The 20680-nt window shown below is 39.6% G+C and overlaps 1 protein-coding gene across 1 annotated transcript in view; it reads right to left on the bottom strand.

Moving 5' to 3' along the window:
* Positions 1 to 20260, bottom strand: part of mvb12bb (multivesicular body subunit 12Bb) — a 39112-nt gene extending 18852 nt beyond the window's left edge. The window contains exons 1-7 of the mRNA XM_059338132.1: positions 20221 to 20260; positions 18048 to 18142; positions 12283 to 12378; positions 10393 to 10483; positions 9214 to 9343; positions 8258 to 8368; positions 1228 to 1289 (exon numbers count right to left, since the gene is read on the bottom strand). Of these exons, the coding sequence (XP_059194115.1) occupies positions 1228 to 1289; positions 8258 to 8368; positions 9214 to 9343; positions 10393 to 10483; positions 12283 to 12378; positions 18048 to 18140 (583 nt within the window). The 5' untranslated portion in view covers positions 18141 to 18142; positions 20221 to 20260. The remainder of the gene's footprint in view (positions 1 to 1227; positions 1290 to 8257; positions 8369 to 9213; positions 9344 to 10392; positions 10484 to 12282; positions 12379 to 18047; positions 18143 to 20220) is intronic.
* Between the last annotated feature and the right edge of the window lie 420 nt (positions 20261 to 20680).

The raw sequence follows: 20680 nt of genomic DNA, 5'->3' as shown, positions 1-20680 counted from the left end.
TCACATTGTTAATGAAGGGAAGTTGCGTTCTCTCACATTCACAGTGTGATGCTGTGAGGCTGACGAGTACACAGTCTCAAGAAATAAAGCCAAGAACCATCTCAGGCTAACTCCATTATCCTCTCTTTTTTTTTTCTAAATCATGAAGGGACGCATGAAAGGAAGAGGGAAGTGTGTGCAGCTGCAGAGGACAGTAGTCTGGAGATAAATGATGACTGCTGGCAACGTACTGTACAGTATGTGCATGTTCTTCTCTGTCACTCAAAGCCTGTCCCAGTGGAGGAATCGCACACCCAATGCCACAAAGCACTCAGCTGTGTGTTAATGTCTGCTCCTTCAGGGCCACACTTTGCTCACTTGTCTTGACTAACTTATAATATGACTGTCATAGTAACAAAATTATGTATTAATCATTTTTTGGTTACCATCTTTCTTTTCTGGATGCAAATTCAAAAAAGAAAAAAAACAGCGTAGACTTTAACTTAAAAATTCAAATTATTATTTCTTTTCTCATGCAATTCCATTATGTAGACTTCAGCAATAATTTAACACCTAGACTGGTATTTAAAAGGCAGGGTGTAGCATGGCTCTATCCTGGGTGTGCCTCTGCTTGAGCAGCAGGAGGAATCCTCACCACATGGTGTCTCTCTCCAGCTGGATAAAAAACCTGCCTGCCTCGTTCACCCCGTGTGGATCACACACTCTGTAAAGGCTAGAGCGTCTCAGCCGGCTCTGACTCTGTGGCTCTGAGGCTGTCACTGCTAAGCTCTGCTCCCTAACGAATTAGCCTCTCTCTTCTGTTTTACTCCTGGAGCATTGTGCTATAGTTGAGTTTCTTCTCTCCTTGACAAAAAGAGAAAGGGAATTGGCCCGGTGCAATGCACGGTACATATGTAAGTATGGCATGTGATGGATCATCTTTGACAGCTGTTAAATGTTCTCTTGAGTGTAATGCCGAGCTCCTCTGGGAAGTCACGTTCGCTCAGATAAGCAAAGCTCTGTACAGTATCCATCACTGAGGAGATCTAGACATAGAGCGTTTGGAGATCAAGCAGCAGAGGAGTAGTTGGAAAGCAGAAGTAGTTTTTCCTCCCAAAACAGAGCTTTTTCTTGCAGTAAGATGGCTAAAAGGAAGCAGTTTAATGTATCTTGGGCAAACTGAATCCTCCACTTGTCTATAGTGATGATCATGAATGGTGCTGACTGTGTGAGTGTGAGACCATTTACCGGTCATGGTGTAGTTCCCACTGCTCTGGTGCTCATAGCCCGTCCTGCTCGTGGTCCTGACCCTGGCAGAAAGAAAGCAACAATATATTATCAGCTGATGGTAAAAACAAGGGCTGGCCTCCACTAAAGAGATTCTGAGGCGACTAAATCGATTAATTGATATAATTAACAGATCTGTAAAACTGACTTTCTTCAAGAGTTAGGGATGGAGGGGAAAATCAATAAAGGGTAGTATTGTGATGTTTTGCACACACACACATTATTAATATTGCAAACGTGAGTTAAATATGTTGGTACTAGAACAATAAAATTGCTTTCAGTCAACAAAATGGTGATGAGTTGAGATTTATTGTATAAAAATTTTACAGAAATGTATTTTCAAATTTTACAGTTTCTCAAGGGGCTGTTTAACTTTTGTACAAACTTACATGGTTCAAAACACCTGTACATTACTCCACACACATTTGGATTTAGTTACGCTGGACTGTGTAGACTTTGATACAAACAGTTCAGTTTGTCAGGTGAATGCAACATTTATGAAAGCTTTTTTTTGACAGTGTTGGTCAGTCTGTCTTGACAATCCCATTTTGCTGGAATAAAAATGATCAAAGTCACATGAAGAGGCTGAAAACTGTATATGTTATTTGATAAAAGAGATGTTAACAAAGTTTTGACTCGTATCATGACTTGAGCATCATAAAAATGTGGTATCAACAGGCCTGTGGTGATTCACAGCCTACAAAGAATAACGCAAAAACACGATTTAAATCTTTTTTGTTTGTTTACTAAAGACGTGGCATGAAAAAATGACAAATTGAAAAAAGAAATGTTAGTCGACTAGAACTAAAATGATAGAGTTGCTGATTAATCAACTAAGCCCTAACACACAAAATGCATGTAAACTTTTCTATTTGATGAGGACAATTATGTTTTAAGACACACTACTCAGACATTAAAATATAACACAAGATAATTTATTTAGTATAGTGAACTGTACTCCTTACACTAAGGCTTTTTTCATCTAAAAGCACAGCAGAGCACTGAAATAACAGGATGAATCTAAAGAGAAGAAATATGGTAAAAGTTAAAGCGTGCCTCAGCTGCCCAGGGGCCTGAACAGACCTTTAACGCAGGGATTGGAGCAGGATCTTGTAAATTCTGAAGGAACTGAGAGATTCCATTATTCAAGGGAAGTCTGTTTTTTTTACCGTTTCATGGCCTTGTATTACAGAAAACAGCACAGAATGCACTTTGTGGGCAGTTGAAGTTAACAAACCATATAAGATTGAAATCCTCATCAATCAAGCTATCATGAATTACACCCTGTGACTCACCCCTACGGATCGATAAATCCACAGCAAGCAGGAAAAAAAAAAAAAAAAAATACAGCTTCGAGAGAGCTGCATAACGTGACATGCTCTGAAGGTAAAATGAGCTCCGGGATGGCATTATAAAACAAATGATCTTATAATGATAATGCAAAGTAGTTGGCGATATCATTAAAAAGGGAATTGCTTTGATTGGAGGACACGCAGGCGTACCGGGTTGTTGTTCAAGACAAAGAAGAATAAGACAGTGCTGAATTATGAAAAGACACAACAGATTTTGGGAGCGAGCAGGTGTGAAGTTGCAAATGATGAAGTGTGTATCATGTTCTGTATTTGGTGTGTTTATGGAAAACATAATAATTCTTACACAGAGGGGTGGGGTGTAAAATCAAAATTGTTGAAATTTAAGACTGAAGGCAGATCTGCATATTCCACAAATGTTGGGCATGAGTTGTGGCTTTCAAAGCCTCTCTTCGCATGAGATAAATAAATGCAATAATTTCCATCAAGAGCAATAAAACAAGACTTCTGACAGGCTGTGGTATTTATGAGCTGAAGCCTGCAACTCAGATTTATTTGCAATGAAAGGGTCGACTTTTCTCCTCCTCATTTACATCAGCATTTGGCCATGTTAAATCCAGGCCAATGGTGAATTTTTAAAAGGTTGGCATCAATCTTACGGGGAACGATTGCCATATTCAACGCAGACTTCTTTTACCTTTCAAAAGGTTGATTCCGCTGCTGAGGAAGAAAGGTACACATCTTTCAAAGCACAGAGACATCCCATGGACGGAGAGAGAGAGTGTGTTTCTGTGGGGGTGGTTTAAATGTCCTTCGAGGGCGTCTGTGTTTGTGTTGTTAAATTAATACTCAGAATAAACAAAGAGAACGCAGAAAGTATTACGTCTGGCTATTTATCTATGTATCTGAGAAAGTGAAAGTGGTACTTAAAGCCCCCAAGACTCGGCGTGAAAGCTGGGAAATGTGGTTGTGAAATGTTTTTCTACAGGCAACCTCCAGGGCGGCTTTTCCCATCTGTTTGAAACACAAAACTGTCTCAATCCAAATTGGTGATTTCTAAATACAATTTTAGGTGCATTGGAGAGGGTAACATATGGCAAATCAATTAGACAACTAATTCTTAAAACAAAAACATGGCAAGTGCATTTGCTAATCAACAGCAGTGTCGGGGCTCGTATTATGTCGGCCACTGGAGTTTTGACAACAATTAATCCTCATTTCAGGCAAGGAGAGCCATATTGACACATATTCCTAATTTGAATATTCAATTATAGTGTAGTTCCTCATCAAATTATAGTAAAACTGGGAACATGGCCTGAAAGATTTACACAATTACAACGCAGATCAAGAGTCTTATGTTCCCATGAAATCTGCCGGAGTTAAAATCATATTAGTGCAGCAAAGCAAACCGCGACACTAAGGATTCCTTGACAATGTGAATTACAGTTCAACAGATTTTTTTTTGTACGCCGTTTTTAAGTTGTTCCATGTGGAATAAGGAAAAGAGTTGTCTGTGTTAAAAAAAAAAGAGACACAGGGGACAGACAAGCGGTAGTCAGTGGAGAGGTAAGAGGAGGATGAGAGTAATATCAGTGAAGAGCCAGAGCTGCGATACAGAGAGCTGGAAGCTCTTGTTTTGACACACATCCAGCCTTTCCCGTGACAACATCTCCACACCTTCCTCTATGTGCCGACAGTGCTGCTTTGTGGGAGCTGCTTTCTCACCCATCATTATCCCCCTTTAAGCTCGGTGTCAGGTGTTGAAAAAGAGGATCTCTCTGAATTTGGTGGCAAATCAGTGAACAGTCTGAGCCCATCAGATCTCAGCTGATCACTCGATCATTCCTGGCATCCCTTCGCTTGATCTCCGCTACTTTTTGGAACTTTTCTGAACACAAGAAAGTAATGAGTGAGATTGAGCAGGGGATGATTGTTCCTCAACACTTTGGGATGGAAGATCTGTGAGGCGACACACTGACAGTCACGGTGTCTCTTTCTCCTCAAGAGTCGTGTGCAGTGGGGAGTCTTGGTTAACCAGCGAGCAATGAAAGCTGATACAATACTCCTGCAGAGCTGCAGCAACGTGCGCAGTGTCACAGGTAGAAGACAGCGATTTCCTAAACGTATTGATATGCATGCCAATCCTGACACTGATGACTCTCTAGGCTTCACGTGATAAAGAAAAAAGCCAACTACAGTATGCGACGGGAAAAAAAGACACTCGGCCTTGACATTTTTATCGCTGTACAGTTTGATTTAAAAAGTGTCCGTGTGTACAATAGCCTATTATTCTAAGAGAAATGTCAAAAACCTTGATTCTGAGTGAAGCGAAAGAAATTGCAATATTAGGACAAGGCTAATTTATGCTAGCAGTCACTGTAGAGGTCAGATATCAGCCTCAGCAATGACAGTTTTATCAGGAGAACAAATGGCAGCGTTGGCCAGGAGAAGGAAGGAGGGGGATACTTTACTGGACACATTAAAAAGGCTGACCGGATGGCGCAGGTTTTCTACATTATAAAGTCAGGGAGCGGCTGATACGGTCGGTCTTGACAGAGAACAAGCCAAAGTGGTTGACATCGAGCTGCAGCTATGAATCAAAACAACATGTTCGCTGGTTGAGACGCTTTAGACAAAGTTGATAAAGAGACGTTAAACACACAAGGTTCAGATGCATTTGCAGCAGCAGACTGTTTAACAGGCCTAACAGCTTTAGTGGCTCAATATGGTGCGACAGCCTGAGCCAATAAGAAATAAGCATTTTAGTTTTAGTGTTTATCCTTGATCCTAGTTGAACTGATGAAACTTGTTTGAACTCAGGAAATAATCATTCTTCCATTAATTCCTAAGATTCTTTTTCCTAGGGTTTATATAGGGTCCACCAAGTTAAATTTAAGACTTTAATATCGAGTAGAATGCAGTTTAATACCTGTTTCATGACAGCAGCCAAAGCAAAAAAAACAAAAACCTGTGGGGATGATATAGTCTAGAATTCTTTATTATTATATCACTATTTTCAGTACTTCCAAGCCCTGTATGTATAACAATAATTAATTAACCGTAATAAATCATTGATTCAATTAATGCGATCTGGAAAAACTGCAGACAATGGACGAATGGATTAGCCAATTAAAAATGTGTCATTCTTTATAGAGCTGCTAAGCCATTAGTTGATTGAAAGAAAATTACGTACATTTTGACATTTGATCCATTATTTATTTTTCAAGTGAAAATACCAAACATTTGCTCTTGTGGCAAGGGCCAAAATTTGTTGGTTTCCAGTGCAGCACGAATCACATGAAACTAAGAATCTTTGTTTTTTCGTTAGCTTAGAATAAACCTTTCAGTGGGTCCTCTTCCATGGCACCACCATGTTGCTACAGTGGCCCAGAGCAGACAGACCAAACACCAGCAGAGACCCTTTGCATGTTTTTACATTACCTGAAGACCACCATAGGTTTTGCTTGAAAAGGGAGGGGTGACAGAGGGGTATTCAGTTGGATGCAATCTGCCACATCACCGCCAGATGCCGATTAATCCTACACACTGCTCCTTTAAGTTTTTGCTACAATTAACATTTGAATCGTGATGAGACAATGAGCTTCAGTAGCAGTACAGACTGGTTGTTATAGGTCTAATGGTGCTGACTGAAACTCTAAGTCACAAATACACACTAAACAGCCTTCTATGTGCAAAATACACTGTTGTAACAATCCCCCTTTTAGTTCATAGCTGTGCAGCGTCTACCGACAGCCTACAATTTGATAAATATCTCAGACTTTTGTAAATTATAAGTGACTTGATCGAAGATTCTTCTGAGGCCTTTTTTAGCAAAAAAATTCAAAGTTTTTGAAAACTCTGCAGATATCCTGTTTTCAGCTGACAAAACAATATGAAAACAATTCAAATACAACACCTTAGCCTTGATGCAATAACTCTGTGCATCCCATAATGATGCAAGACCCTGCAGTTAGTGTGTACTGCAGCTCTGTGCTGCTGAAAAAAACCTGATTTGCGGTGTGCGTTTGTACACAACTCTAACAAGCTCTCGCTGCCTGAGGCAACTTAACATTTGAGAGGGATCACTGCAGCTTTCAAAATTATAAGGGTCATTAAAAATTTACACATTATTGACTGTATTTAAAACATCTTTTCCACTGACTGTAAAGAGCACTTAAATTTAAGAGGTGCTATTCTCCAAAGGCCATAAAGTTGTTATAGATAGCCTGAAGGAGGCATGGAGGAGAGAATTTTCTCTTGCTGAATATGAATAAAGTATAGTGGGGTGATACTACACAGACAGTAACGCTGTACTACTGTACTTACTTAAGCAATCAGTGAGTTTTGAAGAGCTGTTTATAAATCACCATGTCAAACTATCTAGCCTGTGACTTTAAAGAAATATTTACAGCTGTATGTATGGTTGTCTAAAGTGCATGTAACTACACAGAGAGGATGCCAGATAAATAGTCAAAGAACTGCTGCTGTCTAAATTGCCCACAGTCCCGTCCTTATGTGTCAGGGCATTATGGATGGAAATACTCTCAAAAGAAGACTCTCTGACTGTGGAATGAATTTTAATGTTAATACAAAAACAGCAGCCTGTGATCTCAGCAGGCATCAGGAGGGGGTGTGAGTCGCTTCGAGGTGCAATTTATTCCAACCTCTGAGCCTCACCAACTTGAAAGTGGGCTTCAAAAGAACGGAGGATTACCGGTAAGAGTCGCTAAGGCGTACACATGGGCCTGAGCGCTCACCATCGCTTCACCACATCAAAGACTATTGACCATCGATTTCCAAAATATGGACGATTCACAAAACTCTACGCAGTTTGAACTTGGGTTTTGAATTCACGGCTGTCCGTTTTATTGTTCTCATCCCACTGAGTGGCCATGTGAACAGAAGCTCTGTTTTGAATACGCCCGCTGGCATCCACCGCTCTGGCCTGTTGTGGCTTTTAAGTGGCTTTTACTCAGCCCAGCACAGGATGGCAAAGCATAGCACTTCAAGCTGGCAAAGCCATCATCGCCCTGTGCCAAACTCGCCTCTCCACAGCGCCGCCACACCGAAGGAGTCTCGATTGTTTATTTACAATTTGCTGTGGAAATCCCCAGTTCTACATTGCGATAAATAATTGAGCTGTTTGATCTGGACACAGTACAAAGGGTTGCTCCATTCACTCTGAGGCCTGAGGCGGAGGAAGCCTGAGCAGCATGAGCAGAGGAGGGGACACACACACACACACGCTCCAGCATGGCGGAGATCTTGGAGCTCTCCTCCCTTCCTCTGCAGCTGTCGCTCGCTCTCCGGGCTACATCTCCTCCTCTTTGTCTGCACAGTACAACTCTCCTGTCACCGCAGTCAGAGGAGCGACCTGCCTCTGCCTCCTGGGACAACCCACAAATAGCAGGAGTTTAGCCCTCATTGAACTCATGTTCTTGTTCAGGGGATCCTGTCTAGTTAGCCTGTCTCTCCGGTTCGCCCTCGCTACCTCGTTGTCCAGCGACAACCTTTACGGCAGATTGCCCGGGAGTGATCAATTGCTTGTGTCTTCATTGCCGTACATGTGGTACGGAAGCGTAACAACAACCCAAGGGGACATTGGGCGTGAAATAAAAAAGAAAGCGAGGAGGAAAGTTAAACTTAAAGAGGCACCGCTGAATGAAGTGGCATGATGTTACCTTGTCGTGTTGGCTGGAGGGTCACTGACGGCTGAACTGGGCGTTTCCTGGGATGACTGATGCCGAGAGACCTCTCCTGTTCTGTACCATATCCCCATGCTATTTATCTCACTGTGTACACATGAAAAAGAAACACACAGGGAATGCTTTATGTGTTTTAAACAGTTAGCAATCCTTTGTGGAAATTAGAAAATGTATCACAAAGTATTAGGGGTGTAACAGTTCTGAAAAGAAAAACTGCGATCTCATGTTGCAGTTCTGTCTTTGGTTTCCCAGAATGCAGCTGTTGTTGCAAAAACTAATTCCAAACACAAATTTGACCATCGCTGACTTTTAGTACAGGTACAGGAGGCCAAAGATCTCGAGAGGTGCAGTAAGAAGTAAGAAGGGGGGTCGAGTGTAACCCCCCACACATTACAGTTAAATAAAAGCAGCTAACCAGGATATTGAACTGTCAATATCAATGCATCGTCTTTGCTAATGTTAACATCCCACCATCAGTTGCTGCGGATACAGTAAGTGACGCCACCTACTGCATCATAGCTAAACTAGTCTCGTCTAAACTAAGTAAAAATTACCGTTGGGATTGATAATGGCTGTCTTTACGTTGAATCAAAGTTGTATTGCCTTGTTCAGAAACAATGTGACACATTTAATCATTTAATTCATCTATGATTTTGTGGACCATTTGTCCACGATTACAAACAGACGAAGTCATCATCAGAAATGTGTGAACATCCTCTTTATTTAGTTAATTTATAAAGTCAACCTACCCAAGTGTCTTTTAGTGATTTCATAATCAATTTAATCAAACCCAGAAAATGTTTCCTCTATATATTTCCTTATTAATCCGCCACCAAATCCGCATTTAGTGAATCTTTACGCCCCTACAGAGTACGGTGACTGATAGAAGAAACAAAACACAATTCATTAATTTCCAGTGCCAAACAGCTCACCCCAAACACGTGTAGTTAACAAGATGGTACTTGGACTTTGCGATGATCTGGATGTCATACACAGCCGTCACGGCATCCGCACAAGGGCTGATTTTCACACAGAGCCTCCTCTTCCTCATGGCAGTTTCCTCTGATGAGTCAGGTACACAGGAGAGTGTCAGACAGGAATTGGCGGTTGTGTGTCAATTTCTGTCATCTCTGAGTTTCAAGTTAAAGAAAAAACTATCTATACACAGTGTGAACCTCTAGGAGGAATATATACAGTATATTCACAAATCCCACTTATGCTTTGCTATTTAGTCATTACCAGTCTCAGAATAAGAGATGAGCTAATATCAGCTCCTGGGTGACTTGCTGTGCTCAAAGGGAAATAACTGGACAGCGGAAAGCCACAATATCCACATACGTTATTATAATTTTTATCATTTTAGTAGGTAAAATGACAGAAGCAAGTGAATACTCCATCAGCTTTAGTGCACAACAGGGATTTAAACTAGATATTCTAGATAGAAACTCATACATAATGTCACATGTATACATTAAACATGGATTCACATAAAGTAATAAAACATTAAATTACACCACAGCCAAACAAAACATAATCTCTTTTCTTCATTCTGGCAAAAAAAAAAAAAACAAAGAAGAAAAAAACATTGCCATGCTTTCCTATATTGCACCCGTGCCTCGCTCATTTATTTCCCCTGCAACACTAGAAAGTGCAGTGTAAATGCAATGATAATAAAAATAATAAACAAGCTGTCCTCACTCCCCACACCAAAATATTATTACATTTCCAAGGCATGGATAGTGAGGGGGAAATACATAGCACTCAAAAAGCACTAAAGCATTGGGGAATGCATTTCATTAATATTAGATAACCCCCATCCACTCGTCCTCTCCCCAAATAAATACATAAATAAATAAGCCCCTCATAAAGAAAAGCACAGCTCCAGCTGAGATAAACAATGACTCATGATTCTCTTCTCTTGTACCTCCAGGGCAAAATGTTTATTTTATTCCCACAGTCTGCCATAAATTAAGCTAACCTGCACCCATAAAACATTCACTATCTCAAGCAAAGCTGCCCCCGAGGACCTCAGCATAAGCTGGTCGGAGAGTGAAAAAAACAGGAGAGAGGAGGGGGAGCGAGCCTGTGGTCGGTATTGACTGTTTACTTACTTGTGTCCAATGTTTCTTCCACAGGTGTGAAGCCCTCTGGCAACGCGTCCTTAATGTCAATCAGCTTCATGTCCACAACAACGTCGGCCCCCTTAAAAAAGATAGAGCACAGGCAGGGAATTTTAAAGTCATGTATGCAAATTTAACTTTTAAAAAGGACAGAGAGCAGGAAAAAGAAAAGGTTAGTCAATTTTTGGAGGGCTCGGGAAAGAAAATGTAGAGATAATAGAGTCAATGATTTACTAAAAGCTTGGGAAGTCTCTAAAGAGAAGGGTTGACAAAATAGCTGAAGTAATTACTCTCTAATAGCTTTTTTTCTTTGCAATGAGAGAATGCATCTGTGAACTTGTAATCATTCTCAACCTTTTGTCGAGAAGCTGTGGGATGATGGGAGACAGAGCAGGCAGTCTAATCAACAGAATGGGACTGGTTAAAAACAATCAGGGACTGTGTAGTTGACATTTTCAAGCATGACTCTTCCCTGCCTCCCATTACATTTTCATTTTTTGCCATAATAAATTGCAATAATACACAGCGGCAGTAGAGAGTGGGGCGAGCCAGGCGTGACTTGATGCGTCCGAAAAGGCTGGATTTCACTGCTACTGTTGCCCGACAGTCATTACCATTAGAGACATTTTTTATTCATAGTTTTTATACTGACTTAAGGAGGAATATGGATGAATGTTATTACTATGCATGGAACCTTTTTTTTTTTACTGTTTCCCCCTTTTGCTGGAGACATTTCTTCCATCAGGGTCTGACAAAAGGGGCTTTCTACCTCCAACCTAGAGTATGATAAATCACAAACTATTTACTTCCCCCCACATAATTCAGGGGCTAATTTTACAGAATCTGTTTTTGTCATAGACAATTACAGTGGGAGCTCCATTGAGTGGCAGACAAAATAGCCTTTGTTGATGGCTCTGTCATGTTTTATTTGTATCAAAGTCTTTAAAACAATGTGGACACACATTTTAAGATAATATACAGGAACTAGGGGGAGGCTATTTGTATGCTATATACTAAACTGAGGAGCAGATTGAGCTCAAGCACGAGGCAGCCGCTGCCAAGTTGCCTGGCTTTTAGAGGACATACTGTTAAAAAAAATAGACTTGATTAAGTCCTAAAATTGAACTGATGCAAAATGATACTAAAAATAAAGGCTTTGTTTACACTTTCTGCATTATCTACCTGCAACCGATGGAAACAAATTAAGAGACAGCCAATAGTAAGCTGGATGAGCTGAGGTTAGACAGGTAGGTGTATTTATGGCCACAGAGCAGCTGACAGCCCTGCAACAACACATCAGCTGTACGCTGCAGGCAGGAGATGAGTCCAAAAATGACCCAACAGCATTATGAGACACATTCAGAAATCATTTCAGCCACAGAAGAGTCAATTAGGGAGCTCTATATATAGCTCGACCATACTCAAAGTGCTTTTTGTGGAGTAGTTTCTTCCAGAAAAAGGATTTTTTTATATTCACAATTATATCTGCTTTCAACAATTGCTGGTTGGAAACCATTTTCTCTACAGGGACACTGTTGATTGAATAAATTGGAATAGTTAAAATACAGCTCATTGTTATTTCATGAATAAACATAAATAATATCCTCAGGAGGACGTACAACATGAAAAATATCTCACCAAGGTATTATTCATCTGGAATATGCATGCAAATCCATTATATGTAAAAGTTCAAAACTGCACTGCCAACGCTGGCCTTTTTAAATGGGACTTTTACGGATCAAAGTGCAAAGTGCATTAAGATATTCTGGGCGGCAGAAAGCAGAGCTAATCACTGCTGGCAAACAGGGAAAAAAGGTGCTGCAGATGAGGTGTGTGTGCACAATGCATAGGGAAAAGGCAGAAGTTTACGTTCACACTTACAGTTTTTCTGGTGAAACAGAGGTAGCGAGTGACCTTGGATTTGAATAAGCCGTCCTTCCACAGGTCGGCGTCAGAGCCATCTGTTGTTTGTGCAACCTACGTGAAAAAAAGAGAGGGGAAAAAAAACAAGGAGAGAAAAAAACATGCAGGAGGTGGGATAAAGTTAATGTATGTATGCCATGAGCGTGTTGCTTTTGCCTCTTCCCTTGCATACTAGCCTTAATTAACGCTTGCCTACACTAGCGCTCCATCTCATTAGTGCTCTGCGTGGGTAAAGAAGTCTTAGCCTCCAAAAAGGTGGCTAAAAATATCATCCCTAGGGACCAGGCTGATTAAAGATGCCCTGACAAGGATCTGCTCTAATAAGGAAAACCAAACTTCAATGTGCTTCTGTGGGAAAGCAGGGATTATATTTGGGGTAAATGTGGAATATATCTTTTTTTTTTTTTTTAACCTACTGTAGAACCCCTTGAGCAACAAACAGGTAAACTGCACATGCACCTTAAATAGTTTTACTGCTCTAATCCATGTGTGGATTCTTTCTATGATTTAATGAGACAAGTCTTCTAAGAATAAATTACTGAGGATTTAAAGCTGTTTTATGTGCATGCCTAAATAAGTCCAAAAACCTGAGCAGCTCGCCCTTGTACAATAGGCTCATTCATAGTTGTAAATGATCAGTGGAGTCAGTAAAAAAAATAGATTGCATCATATTGACAGCATGTAGGCACCACAAGTCAAGCTCAAGGTCCAACACCACATTGCTATGTAAATGTAGGTATGCAGGGGAGAATGATAAAGCAAAACACAACCTGCAGACTGCATCACAGAGACTCTTGCATCGTTCCGGCAAATATGCTCGGCTGAAGCGTCATGTTCCATTGGCTATCATGTGAGAATCACCTAAATAACTGCCAGAGTTATTTTCTAAAGGGATCCTTTACAAAGAAGAGTCAATCTAATGAGGTTCATTCAAATGAAGAAGTCATAGATCTCTGCACCCACCCACACACATTACCCCCTTGACAATAATGATGAATGACCTCAGTGACTGGGTGGGGGGAAACATGGCATGGGGAGATTCATGAAAAACCACCAGTGACTAGCTGGGATGAGAGCAGGGACTAGAGTGGGGAACAGAGATAGATAGTGGGATGAGAGAGAGAGAAAGAGCAGAAGATGAGCGGAGAGAGGGATTGCGGGGCGTCTCCAACAGCAGTTCCATGAAAGGTCCCAGAAGGAGCCTATACATCACCAGCCTCCCTCTTCCTTACAAGACAACCCGTCTTGGCCACTTTTTCCAGGTCAGTAGCCAGCGCATCCTGTCAGCGTAAACAAAAGGCTCGCTTTGTGAAACCCAAAGTCAAGTTGAGGAGTAACGAGGGCACGGTCCTCCTCGGAGGCACCTCAGGCATCATCCTGCCACAGCCGCCGGCAGCAAGGATGCGACGCAGCTTGAATGTGAAACGCCAACTGCTGAGCCACGGCAGAAAAAGGCATGTGTAAAGTTGCGATGGCTCCTTTCTGATACTTTCAAGTCTGGCACTGCACGGCTCCATCATTACACAGACTTCAATGAGAAGAATGCCACGCGTCTGATAAGAAACGTTGTGGCTCTGATATTGAAATATGGTTGTAACATTTGATTTAAAATGCAATGACAGATTCAACTGCCACTTCCTAAAATCTAAAGCTTACAGTGATCTAAAAGCCCACCTATGAAACAAGTCTTTAGGGTGTGCTGAGCACTCCTATGAAGGATCTCTGGAGACGGCAAGTTACTATGAAGCACTGAGAGGCACAGCTGTGAATAAAAAGATATAAAGGCCTACAATCAAAATCCTCTGGGGACTGAAACCAGGTGGGGAAGACAGAAGAGATGTACAGGGGAAACAAGCCCATCCCTTCAAAGAGGAACAGAAAAACTGAAGGGAGAAAATTTTTTTGGATCCTTTCTCTCTCAACTGATAATAGATAAAATGACGACTGAAAATGTATTTAAAAATTACAGTACAGCAGCAGTTACCTTGAAAAGTTATTTGACTTTCAGTAATAGTTTGACTTTTGGAAAGGTTCTTATTGGCTTCCTTGCAGAGATTTAGATGAGACGACTGATACAACTCTCAAGTCCAGGCATTAAGTATGTTAGAGCTGAGGGCTGATTAGCTTAGCTTAGCTACAAACTGGAAGCAGAGGGAAATACCCTACTTGGCTCTCTCAAGGTTAAAAAATACAGCTATCGGCTACACACTGAATCTAGTTTGTTTAATCCATACGAAAACAAGAGGGACTAACAAGCACGGCCTGAATTAGACCAAAAAAGGGGCCAGTTATTTATATTTATATTGTGGTTATGCATCCATTTTTTATATATTTTTGTATGCATTTCATTGCATGTATAAAGCCCTACAAATACATTTCCACAGTTTGTACATGAATGTGTATTTTGTTTAATCAAAACTTTTAATTTAGCTATTGAGACAAGCTGTTTCCCCCTGCTTTCACTCTTCGTGCTAAGCTAATCACCTTTGGACCCTAGCTCTGGTCTTATTGACCGACATGAGAGCTGTATCTATCTTCTCTTCTAACTCTTGGGAAGAAAACAAATGAGCTTATGTCTAACTATACCTTTAAAGTACAGATGCTCACTCAAAGCCGGACAAGCAGCTATTGGTTTTGTAATAAGCCTAAGCATCCTAGCTAATCATAAGCTAATACTAGCCTTTCTTCAAACAAACTTAGATTTCAGTAATGACTTTATAAGCGTAACATGTCAAATGCTCAGGTGAATCTGAAACACACACACACATCCCCTCTGCAACCCTTGCACAGTGAGAGTGTGTGCGAGTCTGCTCGTGGTGTTTGATGTTGGGTGGCTGCTGGTGCTTCAGCAAAGCTCCTGATCCCAGTGGAACAGTGTTTGATCTGGGCCTGTGCTCTCTTGTGTTGGAACAACCTGCTCAAGTTCAGAGATGTGAGCGCATAGTATCAGAGAGCAAAAGAGTTAATCAGCCCTTTGATCTGCTGTATAAAAAGTATGGTAAGTATGGTAAGCAGTCGGTATTAAGGAGGATTTCTAAAAGAAGTGTAGTATGAAAGGGAGAAAAAAAATCAATACAGCGTAATATCATGAGACTTCCCCTTCTCAGCGCTGCATTAGCACACTGATGCAGAGTGTTGATATTTTTGTTTGTATTTCAAGTCTGCAGATGAAAGACCACATGGTGATGTTCAAAAGATGTTCTTGATGGGACAAATGCATTTGAAATAGTGCTTCAGAGTCTGAAAGGCCTTGAATATCACATCGGAGGCTAACTTGTGCTTGACTTTTTATTCGTAGGTATGATTTTGATATTCTATTACCTTGAAGGATTTTATTTTAGTTTACAAAGGAAAACAAACACAGAGTGAAATATATCAATAAACTGATAATATCAAAGATATGCTGTGCTAAGTTCACATCATAGGAGAACACTAATGGCTTTGTGAGCCTGTGCTCTGAGCTAAATGCTAATGTCACCATGCTAACATGCTCCCATTGAAAATGTTTCATTGTTGTAGCTCAGCAGATATGATGTTACCATGTAGTCAGGCAGGGTTAGCAGGCTTGGATTTGCTAATTTGTACTAACACTAGATGCAGCTGATGGGAAAGTCAGTTTTGGAGGTATTATGATTAATTCATACTAGGATTCTTCTCTGTCCACAACACATATCTGTACCAGATCTCATGGTAACAACCTTCCATCAGTTTAATGACATTTTTGGGGGGTATGTTTATTTCATATCTGAACCGCAGATCTAAAGACAGACGGTGTCGGTCTCTCTCCCCTTAATGCAAACTTGGGAATTGAGATATTGGGTTATATAAATAAAACTTGACTTGACTTTAAAAAGAAAATCTCAACCACATGGTGACAGTAGATGAGAAGTCAGGGGATCAATTTAGTATAAAGTTGTGGAGACCGATCTTCCAGTCTGGACACGAGGACACAAAACCACCTCACAGATATTGAGTAAGTGACTGTGGTTCAGATGGTAGATCGGTCGCCGACTGATTCTCGTGTCAGTTGTTTGATCCCTTGCAACCATGACTAAATGTTGAAGTATCCTTGGGGAAGATGCTGATCATTCTTTGCATGGTCCTCCTGGCCAACACTATACGAGTTGTTGTGTTAAAGTTCTTTGATTAGTTGCTATGACTAGAAAAGCATGATACAAATGCAGTCCATTTACCAAATTAAATACTGCTCAATGTCACATATTAGTCAACAGTATTATGGGTATTTTTCACAGTACTTCAGTGAATATCAGACATGAACATTTGTTGAAATGATGCAGAAGTCATTTTTTTTGCAGTGTGGCAGTATAAATTCATAATCCAAATTCTTCAGTCTAGCTTTTATTTGTAATAATTGTATTTTTTTTGTGCTGGTTGTATTTAACAAGCTATTCCATACTTTTACTTATTGTCTTTTATTCATGTCTATGTTCTAACTTCATCATTCCTGTGTTTTATTTTATCTCTAAGCTTTCTTGTCAGTGTCTGCTGATTTCAGTTATAATCTATGATAAACTTGACAAATCATGATCAAAAAATAATAATGCAGTGACAAAAGGTGACACAAAGATTTCCTTCTTTGCATTTGATTGTGGTGACTTGTAACATGTCCAAAATTCATTATCTGAAGTACAAACTATTTCCAAGTTTCAAACCACTGCTGTAGTGCCTGGGGGTTAACAAAGAAGTACAATTTACTGAGCATCGATTACAGAGATAAACCAGTGTCATTAACAGTCAGTGACTAGCTTTTAGCCCTACAGAACATGCACAATATTTGCACATCAGCTGAAATGTATTGGCGCACTGGAGCAGCAGAGGAGGAAGTCTGATGGGGTTCCTCTCTGTTTGTCACTACCGTGTGGTGTGTGCTCAGTTTCCCTGCCAGTGGCTCCATTCTGATGCCAACCCACTATCATCTGCCAGAGATTAGAACAAGCTGGGTGTGTAGGGTGGAGCAGGAAGAGATAAAATCTGGGGGAAGAGGGGGGTGTAGGGTGAGAGCTAGGAGAAGGAGTCTGAATAGGAAGTGAGAGAGAGGAAGAGAGATCTGCCCTTGAGCTTATTTTGTGAAACTCTCTTCTCTTTTTAACCCTCTCAAACTCTTTCACAACAAGGACAGGTTCACATAAAGCAACTGAGGTAGATGCACTACATCCTTACACAGGTACTATCAGTGTTTAAGTTGTTGTAGTACTAGGATATACAGCAAGAGAAACACGGGGCCTACACTTAAATAACTCTTCTGGGCATCAACCAAACATCATTAAATCTTTGCCTCTGGTGTGTCTCTAACATTGGTGGCAACCAGCAACAATGTCAGGAAGGGAATCTTCCTAATCATCAAAGTAAACTTTATGAATAAATCATCTAACAGCTCAACAAAAACACTTTGGAAGGCTGCCAACATCCTGGCTCTAAGTTATGCTACACAATCAGTGACAACAGTAACATGTACAGCCGACAGCAGTGTACAAAAACAAAAAAAACTTACCAAAATAAAAAGATAATATTTCAGAAAAAACTTTGAATCAATGACATTTTGGTCCTGAAGTAACTGGCAAAAAAATGAAATAAATAAATAAAACAAATAATTCAACTATTTCACCTGTGTTTTTTTACAGTTAAAGAGAAACTTGTAGGCTTAATCCAATGCGTATTAAATCAAAGTATGTGTTTCAATACAGTTCAAAATGAACACTCACAACATAGTAGCCGTCAGGGGCCTTGCTGGGAGAAGTGATGACTCCAACTGTAGAGATGGGGTCGTTGGGCAGCTGGTTGCTTACTTCGGACATAGCTGCATTAGAAAAAAAAGATCAGCTTTATTACACTTTTGCCATTTTACCACAGAAAACATACAACAATGATCCAGTTGTTTCTCTCCAGAAAAGGAAATTTAGACACAACATGTAAATATAAATACTGAAAATAATTTGTGGTAAAAACACAAACAGTCCAGTTAAAACATGGAGCATTTTAAATGTGAAAACTTTGAATTTAATATGCAAATTGCAGCTAGTGAAACCAAACAAGGATTGCACCCTTCAGGGTGATTAAATAGAGAATGGACAAGGTTTTTCTTGGCTAAAATGACCACATTATTGACTTCTTGATGAGGCTTATTAGGATCCAGAAGAAAAAGTGGCCCCCTAATCCAGAATCAAATGACAAGTGAGACCAATGACAAAAACAGCATTTGGAGACTACCAAATGACTTCACCAAATCACAAATTAGGCTGAGTGATCACATATTTTCAAGGAAGTCCCAATCAATTGGTATCTATTCCTGTCCAAGGGAATTTTTCCCTAATGGGTATGCAAGCCTTTTACAGGGTAAGTGGCTTTGCAATGGTTCCCTTACGCAATTTTATTAGATTAGGTTTAAAGCATTCTTGTACTAACTGACAAAGTTGCTGCATTCAATCTTGATGTTTACGAAATCTATTGCAATTAAGCTGATCAAATTAGGGGATTTGCTCCAGAAACAGCTGTCTCTTTAACAAATGTTGGATAGCCGTACTTATTCAAATGAAACAGGATAGCAAATTAGCTAATAGAATGAAGGATCTCTTTGTAACATTAATTTGTTCAAAATGAGCTTTGTTTTCCAGCACAACATCAAGGCTTAGAGACTCATCCAGGCAGACCAAAGAAAATCCATCCAAACTTGTTTTCAGCTCCTGAGTAAAAGTGTGTATTTCTATACAGTATACAAACTTGAATGGTTTGCTGAAATATTCAATATGATGACTACAGTAAGCAAAGTAAGTGAAGCTTCATCTCTATAACTATAAGTAAGCGAGCAAAACATTATTTTGATGATAAGGGGTGATTTTGTTCCACTTGGAAGCACAATGAACTGCACAACATCAGAGCTACCATGGAAGTTACAGCCACAAACACTAGATTGTATAAAGATAAAACATATATAACTGATACAAAAAAGCATAATTAAAACAGAGACATAAACATGTGAGTAAAAACCGTTAACAACCAAGAATACAAATGTATTTAATTTAGATCAGTAAATGGCCAGTAAGAATTAACATAGGCAAAATAATAAGCATTAATGTAAAAAGCAACAATAAAATAATAATGAATACAAAGAAGTTTACCATTAAAATATGTATACATCTGATGTAAAACCAATAAAATAAGAACAAAAAATACCTTGAAAAAGATTTTAAAAACAACTTTAAGGTACAATAGGCTACTACTTTAGCCTTTGTAGTAATAGTAGCTGTGTGGTTGGAGTCTTACTAATATGTGAATTAATTATTAAAAAATGTGTTCTTGATAAGATTTAACATATTGTTGAATTGGTCTAATTTCAACAGCCATCACTTCAGTTTTAAAAAAGATGGAATAAATGCAAGCTGGTAAAAATGCGGGAGTTACAGAAACATGTAATTTGTAAGTATTGGATCTAGACATTGTCACAATTTGTATAGGTTTCCTTGTTAACTAGCTAACATTTACTATGCCTATACAATATACACAAGGTTGGGAACATCATTGCAAGTTAACTGTGGTTGTGATGATTCCATTTACCTTCAATTCTTTTTTTCATTCATGATTTAACTAATCATACAGTCTCAAGTAAATACTCAATAGATAGTTAGATGCACACTTGGACAGGCGACAAAAATAGTTGGTATGCATTTAATATTATGCTGTTACACATGTGATTCAGTGCTAAACCAGACTGTGGTCAGCAGGTCTACTGATGTTGAACAAACATAAAAAAAATCCATACAAATTTATTGCTAAATTGTTACTCTGTTATCCTCATTTATTTCTTGCAGCCGCTATCTTAAAGTGGTAACGTATCATGACATTCTTACTGTAAATAAATGTCGTTCGGCGTTTGTTTACCTGGTTCAACCGTCTGTCTCCTGAGTGTTGTCACCGTTTCAACTTTGGACTTTCACCTCGCAAATCACGCCAACCGACCGGAAGTAGATACTTCCGGGTACCGTTAATAATAAATGATTAAACAAAACCATAGGTAGAAGTACGGAAAAAACATACACACTTAAGATTAAATATATCAAATGAATGAGAAAAGTTTTCATGGAAAAAAATCTTCTGCTCTTGTTTTTCTGAATCAGTAAGATTTCTGATTCAGAAAAACAAGACCAGACTTTCTTTTTTGTATTTTTTTTTTTCAAGATTATGAGATATTCTTTTCTCAGGTGAATGCATTATGCTTCCATCAGATTATTTTTGTTTGAAAAGCAATTAAAATGAACAAAAATAAATAAATTACTAAGCCATATTTATTTCAGTTTTTTTTCTTTAGGCTACTTCACTGGACAACCTTCACCTCCCCCTA

Source organism: Centropristis striata, chromosome 7 (genome assembly GCF_030273125.1).
Source record: "Centropristis striata isolate RG_2023a ecotype Rhode Island chromosome 7, C.striata_1.0, whole genome shotgun sequence".
NCBI lineage: Eukaryota > Metazoa > Chordata > Actinopteri > Perciformes > Serranidae > Centropristis > Centropristis striata.
Note: the sequence above shows the minus strand (reverse complement) of the source record. Positions and strands in the feature narration are given on the sequence as shown.